The sequence below is a fragment of the Empidonax traillii genome, unplaced genomic scaffold, assembly GCF_003031625.1.
Source record: "Empidonax traillii isolate 1590-97213 ecotype Southwest subspecies unplaced genomic scaffold, ASM303162v1 scaffold474:size1423191, whole genome shotgun sequence".
Taxonomy (NCBI): Eukaryota; Metazoa; Chordata; class Aves; order Passeriformes; family Tyrannidae; genus Empidonax; species Empidonax traillii.
In genome coordinates, this window is record NW_020955667.1 from 226,263 (window position 1) to 238,289 (window position 12,027).

Consider the following 12,027-nt stretch of genomic DNA (forward strand, 5'->3'; position numbering starts at 1 on the left):
CCCACACACACACACACACCAGCAGGCTTGGGGCAGAGCTGGGGCTCTGCAGAGACACCAGGGATGCAGAAAAAGGCAGCATCAGAGGGAAGGCGTTGTGATGGAGGGGAAGGAGATGGTCAGAGGGATGTTTTTCCCCACAGTGGGGAAATAATGGGGACAGACCCAAACCCACAGTCCTGCCAGTCACACAGCACCTTCCTCCCCTCACCAGCTCAACGCTGGCCCTCGGGCTGCACAGCCCTCCTAAGTCCTGGACCCCTTCCTGGGGAGCCACGCTGCAGGAAGCACCTTCCCAGGCCGGTTTCACCCCTCAGGCAGACCCAGGCCAGCACAAGTCCCCAAGGGTGACAGTCCCAGCCACGGGACCAAGGCACGCACACGGGGAGCACTCTCTCGAGCAGCATGTCAGCCCGTCCTGAGGAGCCCCTGTCAGAGGATCCTGACGGCCTGCAGCATGTCTGCCAGCACGTACGAGCTGTCCCAGGGGCGCCCCGGCTCCCGCAGGGCCCCCTCCAGCGCCCGGGCACGCGCCCCCAGCTCCGCGGGGTCCCGCCGGCCCTCGGGGCTGGGCTGGCAGAACAGGATCTCGTTGACCTCCCCTTCGATGCGACGCGTGTAGAGCAGCGGGAAGACATCCCTGAGGGTGGCCAGGACAGACTCCTTCAGCCGGGCGTCACGGCACACCAGGTTGAGCACAAAGATTCCTGCGGCAGGAGGAGAGGGGTGGGAGCTCAGCCCGTGTACACCACCCTGCTCCCCGTAGGAACGCAGCTGAATCGGTGCCACCACGGTGCAAACATCTCCCCCCCAAGCAGCACGAGGAGCAGCAGCATCCCCCCGGTACCCTTGGCCAAGCTCCACGTCCCTGCTGCCACACGGGTCGGGGGTGGCCACGATCTGTTCACGGGTATCGCCTACACCCTCTGCTTCCAACAACCCTTCCTGGCCCCCCGGGATGTCTCAGCCTGCCTGACCCAGCAGCACTGCAGGTCACCTGCTCCACCCTGCTGGCACAACACCCACTGAAACGCTGGGATCCAGGAGCCACCAGGAGAAGCAGATGCCACGCAGCAACGCTGTCTGTGGCCACTATTCTCCAGGATGAGAAACGGTGGCACAGCCCCAACTCCACACAGAGCCAGCCAGCCTGGCCATGGGGACACAGCCAGATCTCCCCTCCTACCTTCTGGCTTGAGGATGGTTTTAACTTTCTGCAGGAAGGGCTTTTCCACAAAGGCTGGGGGTGGGCAGCTCATCCCCACCGTGAGGTCTTTGCTGTCCACATCGAACATGATGGCATCATACTGGGCTGGGGCTGCAGGAGGAAGCACAGAGAGCTGTTATCCCAGGGGACAGAGGTGAACCACACACGATGGGGAGGCAACAAATGGGATGGTCCAGACATCCCCTCTGCCACGTTATGGGTCTCTTCTCTCTCCTGGGGTTTCTCTTTCCAAATGAAACCCACAGCAGCAGCCCTTGGTGCTGAGGGAGGCAGCAAATCTAAGGTCCCCTGCACACTTGGCAAGGACAGACTGTGAGCTGCAGAGACCTGGTGAGGCTGGAGACTGTGACACATGGCAGGAGATAGGAAGCAGGAGGTGAAAACAGCCCAGGACCTCAATCCCCAGCGTGTCACCCACTGGACTTGTTGGGGTACCCAGAATGCTCCCCGAGAAGGTACCTTCAGCCGCCAGCTTGGCCACGTAGTCCAGGCCATCGGAGATGTGCACTTGCATCCGGTCGCCCTGGGAGAAGCCGAACCAGCGCGTGGCCACCTCCAGCATGGAGGGGTCAATCTCCACCACGGCCACACGGGCCTGTGAGAAGTAGTCATGGATGAAGAGGGGCAGGCTGCCACCACCAAGCCCAACCACCAGCACTGCCAGTGAAGCTCCTGCCAATGGAGAACACCCAGTGAGCCACCAGCATGCCCTGCTCCCACTGCTCATCCCACCCGCCCTCCACACACCGCTTCGGGAGGGGAGCATGGGGGCCTGAAAAGCCATTGCCCAAGGAGCTGGGGCGTGGGGACACAGGCGCACCTGCCCCCAGCACAGCCTCTCACTGCCGGCCTTGTCACCTGGGAGGGGGTCGGGGCCCCCCAGCAGGCAGAGCCCTGCGACCATGGCCTTGTGGTGCTCACAGCACAGGTAGCTCTTGTCGATGGCTCCAGGTGGCTCAGCAGGGCTGGGTTTCTTCTTGTCCTTCCTCCGTTTCTTCTGGCCTGAATGACAGGAGACATCAGCTGGTCAGGCAAGGTGGGAGACAGGGGTGGGTTCCGGGGACCAGCCACACCCCCAGCCCTGCCCCACCCACAGTGCAAAACCACTCCCAGAGCTGCTCAGGAACAAGGCAGGCAGGTCCCAGCAGGACTTTTACCTTCCTCCTCAATCTCAGTCTCTGTAACCCCAGAAAAAATCAGCCTTGGCCCCTGCCCCTTCCTGGCCACCCCAGGTACCTGGGAGAGGAGTGGGAGCCAGGAGCCGGGCCTCCGACTGCACCACGTTCCTGTTGCGGAGGAAGATGAGGCGGCGGAAGTAGCAGGTGCCGTCTCCCTTCACATCCTCCACCACATACTCCCCGCTCAGGGGGCTGGTGTCGCGGTGCCGCACCGTCCGCACCCCGATGTCCCCTCCCACGGACAGGAAGGGCACCTGCAGGAACGATAGGGACTGCTGTGAGCAAGGAAAGACCACAAAACCAGAGCCTGGCATTCCCGCTGTCCTGACTACGGCTACGGAGCCAGGATGAAGAGGACACAAGGCAGGAGCAGCCACAGGAGGGCTGAGGACCTGCATTGGCTTCATTCCCCTACATCTGTTGGGGGTGCAGGGAACAAACACCTCACGACTTCTTGCAAGAGCTCAGGTTTGGGGAGTTGGGGAAGGAAGGAGGAGACAGGATGAAGAGAAGTTAAAGGCAGGATTAAGAAGAGGCTGCTCTCAGGGTTTCAGGATGCCCTTCTCCCAGTGCTGGGTTTTTGAGGAGAAGGATTTCACACTGAATCCTGCCTCCAAGCAAAGGCAGACAGCTGGAAGGAAAACTGGGAAGAGCTCCACCTGAAGCCAGTCTCTGCCCACCACTGCAGCCAGCTCACACCTGGCAGCTTGGTCTCCCTCGGAGAAGAGGGATTCATTGCTGGAAAAGAACCAGCCTGGCCCCGGTTTTGGGGAAGCCAATCCAGGGGGTTGGGCAGTGGGGGCTCACCTGCTGCCGGGCAGGGAGGCCCGGCGGGGCCAGCTCCATCACCTTCCCTGACAGCTCTGCCTGGATGCCAGCCATGCCCTCGTAGTGCTGCTCCCTGTGAAGGGCCACGGTGACCAGGCGCCCAAAGCCCGCGCTGGTGGCCAGCTGCCTCCGCCCCTCCTCCGTGCCAAAGAGCCACTCGGTTTCTCTGCCCTGGGGAACTGCAGAAGGGGATGCCATCAGCCCGGGCTGCTCCTGCTCCCAGGGGCAATCACCCCAACCTCCAAGGAGGGAGGCAAGACATCATAAGGAGGTACCACTGTGTGACTAGAGCCAGGAGCTCCCCTGCTTCGAGCAGGCTCATGAAGAAGGCTGGAACAGCCATGCCTCGTTCGAAGGGGTGCCCAAGAGCCTCATGACCTGTCTCCAGGCTGTGCTAAGCCCCAGCTTTGCAGGTGTGCAAGGAGGGAACAGCACTGCTGGCAGAGCCCGACACACCTCTGTGAGGTGCAAGCACAGAGGCCCAAGTGCAGCTCCAGCAGCCCAGCCTTGCAAGTCGGGACACCCACACGGACCAGAGACGCCTTCCCGGCTGCCTCGCTGCACCCCGGCTTCATGCAGCAACGTGCTGTGGTGGCTGTCACCGGCATCAAGGCAGGAATCACCCCCTTGGAGGTGGGACAGGCAGTGTCCCTCTGCTGTGAGATGCAGCCAGCAAGCTCTGTGCCAGTTCTCTGCTTGCACCAGCAGCCAAACACATCCACCACAAAATCAGGACTAAACAAACAACCAGACCCCCCACAGGTGGGTTATTTCCCTCTCCAGCCCCAAACTCAACAGGGCCTGAAGGGCTGGCCATTTGCAGCTCCTGGCCAGAGCACCATCTCACTGCAGGCAGGACAGGCTCTACTCACTGATGAAGATGGCAAAGCGGTTTTCCCGGGAAGGTTTCACCGAGGGGCTGTCGACCACGTGCAGTGTGTAGCGAGGCTTCCCGCTCTCCTTGTCACACAGATCCAGGGAAACCTGTTCCCTGCAGGGGGTTTTGCTCAGCTGGCTGCAGAGCAGGGCATAGTGCTGCCTGTCCTTCACCGCTGCCACCAGCCGCTCCACGCTCTCCACCCGCATCGGCTTGTCCTGCTCCTCGGGGCAGATCTCCAGGATCTGTGGTGCCGAGCCAGGGATCTTCCTGAACTTTGTCATGACATAGACAAAGACCGGTAGGACGAACTGCTGGTTGTCCCCGCTGCCGGCCACCTGATGGACGCGCACCACCCAGCCTTCCTGGGAGAAGTATTGCACCGCTTTCGTCAGCACGTGGGCTTGGGCCAAGGACACGCAGAGGTAGCGCCCTCCCACCTGCAGGACCCGGCTGATCTCAGCAAACATCTGGTCAACTTTGGCCAGAGTGGCCTCCTCCTCATCAGTAAGGAGGGCATCCAGCGTGCCTTTGTCCAGGACCACCTGGAAGTGGGCGTCAGGGAAGTCCATCTGAAGCACGTCCATGAGCAGGTAGCTCATCTTTGGCCTCCTGCTCCCGCTCCGCTCCCGCATCTGGCGGATCACAGCGTCGCTGATGTCGATGTTCACGATGTCCTCGCACATCCCCACATCGTACATCTGCTCGCTCAGCTCCGAGTTCCCACAGCCCACCACGAGAACCTGGGGCAAGGCACAGGAGCAGCGGGATGGTGAGAACACCCTGGGAACGCACCCCCAAAGCACCTGATGGGCAAATATCAGCCACAGCTACGAGCCCTGTGTGAAAACCCCACCCACAGCACCTGCGAAACCACTCTCCAGGCCCTAAGACAACATTTCCATACAGAAAAGTCACACGGGCACAGAAGCAATGGATCTGCTGCATCTCTTTTGGGAACGATCTGGGTGTTTTACTCACCAGGGTTCCCCAGACTAGAGCAACCCAGGAGTCTCTCCTCTTGATGTGAAACACTGGGGGCTTCACATCATCTGTGTCAACACACAGTGACACAGAACTCACACACTGAATCACACAGACTCAATTACATTGGAAAAGATATCTGAGATCATCGAGTCCACCATATTAACATCAACATCACCATATTAACTAAACCGTGGCACAAAGTGCCACATCCAGTCTTTCCTTAAACACCTCCTGGGGACTCCACCGCCGCTCTGGGCAGTCCATTCCGATGTCTAAGCACCCTCTGTGTGAAGAAATTCTTCCTAACGTTCAACCCAAACCTCCCCTGGTGCAGCTTGAGACTCTGTCCTCTCGTCCCGTCGCCGCTTGCTTGGGAGAAGAGCCCAACAACCCCACCGACCACAACGTCCTTTCAGGGAGCTGTAGAGCGATAAGATCACCCTTGCACGCCCTCCTCTCCATGCTAAACCATCCTAGAAAGAGCCCCGGGGAGACTGGGCCCGGGCACAAGGCGCCGGGCACGCACAGGGGCTCTCACCTTGTCGCGGGGCCGCACGTACTTGTGCAGGACGGGGCAGAGCTCCGGGAAGGCCCCGTACCACTCGAAGGCTCGCTGCCCGCGCTGGCGGAAGAAGCGGTCCCAGTAGGGCGCGGCCCCGAACTCGGCGGGGCTGCGGGGCAGCAGCTCCATGGCGGGACCCGCTCCTCTCCGCTCCGCCCCACGTGGCCCCGCGCTGACCGCTTCCGGGTCCGCCGCGCGCGCGAGGCCGGCGCACTGGCCCCCCATTGGCTGCCTCTCCCCCGGCCGCTTCCCATTGGCCAGCGGGAGCGCGCGGCGGCCCCGCCCGGCCCCGGCCCCGTTCCCGATCCCAATCCCGGCTCCCGGCCCCCCTTCCCCCCGGTAGCGGCACTCTGCTCAAAATCCCCCGGCAGAAAGGGCGGCAGGGACTGCGCGGGCCTGCGCCGCCCCCCAGGCACAAACGCGCGGCTCCAACAGGCCGGACCCGCCGGGCTCCGCCGCGGCGACAGGAACGGGGCGGAGAGAGGCACCGGTGGGTTCTAAAGGAGCAGCTTTAATGGCAGCCCGCAGCAGAACAGAGCTCTGCCGGGGTTGTGTGGGACATGCACATGCAGGGGGGTTGGACGGGATGATCTCCAGAGGTCCCTCCCAGCCCTAACGATCCTGTGATCTGTGGACACGGGGTGCCCCCAGCCCGGGGCGCTAGCTGGGACCGGAGCCGTGCTCTGTCGGGTTGTTTTGAAGAAAGAAGGCAGAGAGCTCGCTCAGTGCTCTGTATCTGTGTGAGATGGAGTTCTTCACTGACTTGGGCAGCTCAGCGTACCTGCAGGGCACAGAAAACACATCTCAGCAGCAGAAGAGACACTTCAGGATGTGCCCCCTAGTCACCAAGAGCTCCCCCTCTGCTCGCTGCCTCCCTGCTTGGCTCAGCAGGCATCCGCAGTGACACACTGGGAGAGCCAGCAACCTCCATCCTGATCCAGGGGTTCCCTGTAAGGCACCACCTTCAGATCCAGGAGAGGTTTTCTCCCTGATGCCCTTCCTTGCAAGCAAGTTCCTCTTGACACCCTCATCCCAGCTTGCCCTACATAAAGAACTGCAGGTAAGCACCACTCACGTTTGGTTGTAGCCATCAGGCTGAAAGCAGGGATCCCAGCCAAAATCCCGCGGGCCTCTGGGCTCCACGATCAGCCCCTGCCACGAGAAAGCAAAAACGGCCCCTTAAGCTGTGTTTTCACAGCAATTCCGCTGCAGCCACATTTCAAACACAGGTGAGGAGCTGCACACAGCCACAGCCCCCACAGGCTCTGCACCCTGCTGTGCTCCTTCCCAGCACCTCCCCGGGCTGTGACAGAATCAGCAGCCCCAAATTCACACTGCCCTGCCCTGGCAGGGCCTTTACCCCTCCAAATGATGGAGCTAATGACTACACTCGGACACAGCCCTGTCAGAGGGAGATGAGGGGCTGAGGAGACCAAGGTAACACGCAGGGCTCAGCAAGTACCACTGGGGAAAGGGCTGCAGCATCACCACCCTCCCTCTTCCTCAGCTTGTTCCCAACATCACCACCCTCTCTCTTCCTCAGCTTGTTCCCAACACTGAGAAGCCAGTGCTGTCACATATCACATCCCAGCCCTCCTCCCTCAGCATGTTCCCTTCCCCAGGCACACCACCTACGTGGGTCTGCCCCTTGAACAGCCTCACGGGCTCCTCGGGGTTCCCGCTGCTGAAGGCGAAGGTGCAGAGGGCATAGGCAGACTTGTCTTCAAACCCAGCCAGCAGCTTGTACAGGCCTGAGAGAGACGGAGAGGAGGATCCCGGCGTTACTGCCGCTCCCTCAGAGTGCAGCACACCCCCTAGGGACGAACCGAGGGAACATTCCCAGACACCGCATTCCCAGACACCGCGGAGAGGAAGAACTGCAAGAGGTGACAAAGCTCAGGCACAGGGATGCTCCTGGCGGGATCGCTCCTACGACTGAAGCCAGAGCCTCAGACCTCACAGTGGGAGCTGCAGGGCCCTGCTACAATTCTGGGAGAGGAAGCCAAAATGCAGCACCAGAGAGGACTAAGCCCACTCTGAATTAGAGTGATTAATGCTCACGTTAATGGGATTAAGACTCTGAACTGTGGGGTCAAGGCAGTCGCTGCACACCAGGGGAGAGGAGCATTAGTGGAGTGAGGTTTGCACTGAAGCCACGGGGAGCAGCAGCTCTGTCAGCTCACACTGATGACAAACAAGAAGTTCCCACAAGCCCTGCTGCCAGCCTGCAGAGGCAGGAGTCTGGGAATCCAGGGATAAAGCTGCCAGGGAAAACAACATCCCAGGAAGGAGGGCACAGAACAGGCTCGAGGAGAGAATGAGAAGAGACAGAGCTGGACAGGCAGGAAAGGAATCAGCTGTAGGCAGGAAAGGAATCAGCTGTGAAACAGGCAGTGTGGTGGGCAGGCAGGCTGGGCAGGCCCAGCACAGATAGGGATCCACTTCAGGGGGAAAGGAGCGAGTTATAGGCAGAGCAGTAACACCAGGGCAGTACCTTCTGGCTTGAGTTTCTCCAGGAACCATTTTCTGAAGAGGAAGGGAAGAGGAAAGATTAATTTTGCTATTATCTCTCAGAAATACAGGCATCCCTGCCAGCCTGCGCTCCCAGCTCTGGCACACAAAAAGGGGAGCCACTTTTCTCCTACTTACATGTAGGGTCCTGGAAGGCCCCCCAGGGCGTTGAAGCACAAGCAGGTGTCCTCTACTATAACAGGTCCCTGAACCTACAGCAAAAGCCCAAGGGAAGGAAACATCAGCCCTAGAGAAAAGTCACTGTTTCCCAACCTTGCTCTGTCCCCTCCTCCCATTTCCACTTCACTTCAAAGGTTCCAACACACACCAGACAGACACGACTCAACCCCAGCTCTCCCCAGGCAGGCCAGAGTGGCTGAGGAACAGTAGGAAAGGTTTCACATGGAGGAAAACAAGCTGAGCTGAACACCTCCTACCCTCCTGAGGGATGGGAATGGCAGGACAAGGAAAGGGAAAGCCCATGGGCTGGAGGCAAGCCTGCATTTCTCTCGAGTCTCAGCTCTCGATTCTTTTAAGACACCGATCCCGGAGACAGCTCTGGAAGCTCAGGCTGACAGCAAATGATGTGTCCTGGAGCCACAGGGGCTGGACTGAAGGAGCTGCCATGTCCTCCTGCTGCTCCGTAGACACAGGAAACCAGAGGAGCCGCAGCGGGGCTGCCAAAACCGTGTCACCAGTGAGAATTCACCACCACCCGGCCCAAACCGGGGCGATGGGAGTGAGATGAGGCCAGGCCAGGCAAAGCTGGATGTGCCCCTGGCTTCCCTCGGGACCGGTTTGGATGCCCCAATATCCCTCCCCGGGGGTGCCTCCAGGAAAAGGGAGAGAGCAAAGGAGCGACCTGCCGGGCGGCTTCACGGCACTTCTGCACGGAGATCTCGTCTGGCTCCCCCTGGTACTCGGGCACTGCGGATACGGGGGTCGGTGATGAGGAGACGGCCGGGACGGGACGAACAGCCGCGTCCCGCCCGGCCCCGCCAGCAACTCACGGTCAATCTTCTTCGCCACCAGCGTGTAGGGAGAGGAGTCCCCGAGGATCTGCGTGACCTGCAGAGGGAGAAGGGAAACATCAGGGAGGGAGAGGGGGGCGATCCCGCCCGCAGCCCCGGCCCCGCCGCCCGCACCTCCTCCAGCTTCTTGGCGTTGCCGGTCACGAACACCACGCTCCGCCGGGCGGGGGCCGCCATGATGACCCCGCGCGCGGCCGCCGCGCGCGCCCGGCCGCCAATCAGCGCCCTCGGCAGCGCCGCGCCCCTCGGCGCCCAGCCAATGGGAAAGGCGCCTGCCCCGCCGTCCCCGCGCAGCTCAGCCAATGGGAAAGGCGTCCGCCCGCGAGAGGCGGGGACTGCCAGCCCTCCGGGGGCGGGCACGAGGCCGGGCCGGAGGGTCTCGCGAGAGGCGCGCGGAGGGCGGGGCGGGTCGCCATGGCAACCTCGCCCCTCACGGCCCTCACGGCCCGGCCCTCGTTGACAGCGGCGGCCTTTGGCGGCCGCGGCCGGAGCAGCCCGTGCCTGTTCTCCCTGGAGTAGAACCACTCGTTTGCTGGGGGAATCGGGCACGGGGTTGTGCTCCAAGCGCCGCTGCTGTTCATCCCCCTGACCTCTGGCGCGTCTCTGCGCCGGCATCTGGTTTCGTGTGTCGGAGCGATCAGGTTCCGTCGCTGTTGCCTTTGCTGCTGGCGGTGCCTCTCCCAGCCAGAACTGGTCCCTGGGGAAGGTCTGTGCTCAGAACAACCCCAGCACAGAACGACCGCACCCGTCTCTGGCGCCTCCTGGCAGTGCAGCGATGGCTGTGGTTGAGGCCGCTTTCCCTGCCCTGCTCCTCAGGTAACCGCAGGGCCAGCTGGCAGCTGTGGCAAAGCCGCCTGGACTCGGGAGGCAAGAGGTGTCCGCGGGGCGGGTGTGGAGCCCTGGAGGACGGGTCAGTGCAGCCCAGCACTGGCGGGGAGCAGTGCCCTGGGAAGCAGCAGCCAGGTCCTGGGAGCTCTCGTTGTACCCAGGGCCCTCCTCACTGCCAGCACCCCAAAAGCCCTTGCTTTGCACGGGGACTCCACAGGAGGGACTTCTTTCCCCCCGGGCTGCCCAGCTGCCAGAGACAGGGGCTCTCTCCCCCCTGTGTCACATCCCTGCAGCCCAGGGGCTCACCACACGGGTCACACCTGCAAGCCCGGGAGGAGGAATGCAAAGCTCTAGCCAGAAGATGCCATTCCCTGCACAAAAGCAATCATGTGGAAAACAGCAGCTGACGGTCTGTCTTCTGCACGATGAGGGAATGGATAAAACAGACCCCACACTTGGGTGAAGGAGTTGTTTTTGTTGTAGAACCTTCTTCGTAACGTCTCCCAAGTGAAAACCAACCCCCAAGCTTGTAGACACTGCTGGAAAAAACAACCCTTTCTACTCACTGCAGTTCTCCCTGCCACCAGTCCAACGTGGGACAGCACAGGCTGCAATTAAAGGCCACAGTATCAGAGGAGCACAAGGAGGACTGTTTTGTACCACCCTGAGACCAGACATTTCTAACCTAGGGGGAAAAAAAAATCTATAAAAGTTGCTCAGTAAGCTCTGTTACTGAGAAGCTTCTGACCAGGACTGTTGGTTTGCTGCTGGTGGTGCCTCTCCCAGCCAGAGCTGGTCCCTTGGGAAGGTCTGTGCTCAGGACAACCCCAGCACGGGGTGACTCGAACCTAAAACACAGTTCTGGCAACTCAAGGAGGTGCAATGACGGCCTTGGTTGTGGTAGCTTTCCCTGCCCTGCATCTCAGGGGCGCTCCAACCTCCTGGGAATGCTGCAAAATCTCTCCAGCAAAGAGTCGAGGAATTCCATCACTCCCTGAGCAAGAGCCTGCTGCCTGCACTGGGCTGCCTGGAGTGGGCTTGGTCCAGACTTCATCCCATCAGCACGCACTTTCCAAGGCCCTCAGCCCAGTATTAAAGCCACACTTTGCCTCCAGCAAGCAACTTCAAAACCCCTTCTCTTGCCCAGACTTCAGCAGGGACCTGAAGTCCTCACACACTCCTGAGGCACCGAGGCCATGATGTGGGTGGCAGTGGCAGCAGCAGCAGCAAAGGCAAGATGGGGCTGAGAGAGAAAGGCAGAGGCACTGGCAGGACTCTCCAGCAGCAACAGTAAATTAACTCACTTCCCAGCTAGCAGGACATGGTACCCAAGAGTTCAGCGAGATCTGCAGCCCCCTGGAGACAGACACGGTCCCTTCTTCATCCACGTTCTTGATCCCTTGCACTCAGACAGTAGCCAAAGGCACAGGCACGGTGATTTTTGTCTCTTCCACTGGGTGCATGATCTTAAAACCAGCCTATACTTTAGGAGGAAAAACCCAGTTTGGCTTTCTGGTTCCCACCTGGAGAGATTAGGGCTCAGAGAAGGGAAAAGCCCTATTTATATTCCATCTGGGCAAGCAGAGCTTGTAATCACATCCAGCCCTCCAGCCTGCTGTGCTCACTCCTAATCCCCTTCCCTGCTGGGGCAGCACCACCACTCAGGTGGAAACTGTGTACAAGGTCCTGCGGGCAGGTTCAGAAGAGGAGCTGGGACGCGGCACTGGGAATTCTCTGGGGCACCATTTCCCCTCTCCAGGATGATTTCCAACATGTGCTAAGCAGGACAACTCTTCTTTCATCAGAAAAGAGCAAAGAGAGAACCAGGAGAGCTTGATCTGGGCTCAGCTAAAGTCACAGGCTCAGGGCTGGAAAGAACAAGGGTCCCAAAAATAAAGGGCTGACAGAAGTGCCACCAACACCTCAGACCAAGGCTAGAGAGAGCCAAAACCCCACAGTCCCACCCGTGGATGGAGGAGTTCAGCTCCTGTTTATCC

At 60.4% G+C, this 12,027-nt stretch overlaps 2 protein-coding genes across 4 annotated transcripts; both read right to left on the reverse strand.

The window, feature by feature from the left end:
* Positions 1–370: 370 nt before the first annotated feature.
* EEF1AKNMT (eEF1A lysine and N-terminal methyltransferase) lies at positions 371–5,789 on the reverse strand. Of its 3 annotated transcripts, none has more exons than XM_027895878.1 (8): positions 5,637–5,789; positions 4,107–4,854; positions 3,214–3,413; positions 2,465–2,660; positions 2,087–2,230; positions 1,688–1,900; positions 1,187–1,318; positions 371–707 (listed from the first exon to the last, which is right to left on the reverse strand). In XM_027895878.1, the coding sequence occupies exons 1-8, from the start codon at positions 5,787–5,789 to the stop codon at positions 433–435; spliced, it is 2,061 nt and encodes a 686-aa protein (XP_027751679.1). In that variant the 3' UTR covers positions 371–432. The 3 variants fall into 3 exon arrangements, 2 of the variants coding, with proteins under 2 accessions (XP_027751679.1, XP_027751680.1); XM_027895879.1 differs by having other exon boundaries at positions 1,688–1,823; positions 2,049–2,230; XR_003572576.1 differs by having other exon boundaries at positions 606–707; positions 2,049–2,230.
* Positions 5,790–6,151: 362 nt separating this feature from the next.
* Positions 6,152–9,394, reverse strand: ITPA (inosine triphosphatase). Its single transcript, XM_027895882.1, has 8 exons — positions 9,317–9,394; positions 9,182–9,239; positions 9,034–9,098; positions 8,310–8,383; positions 8,155–8,186; positions 7,296–7,411; positions 6,736–6,812; positions 6,152–6,441 (listed from the first exon to the last, which is right to left on the reverse strand). The coding sequence occupies exons 1-8, from the start codon at positions 9,377–9,379 to the stop codon at positions 6,321–6,323; spliced, it is 606 nt and encodes a 201-aa protein (XP_027751683.1). The 5' UTR covers positions 9,380–9,394; the 3' UTR covers positions 6,152–6,320.
* Positions 9,395–12,027: the final 2,633 nt, after the last annotated feature.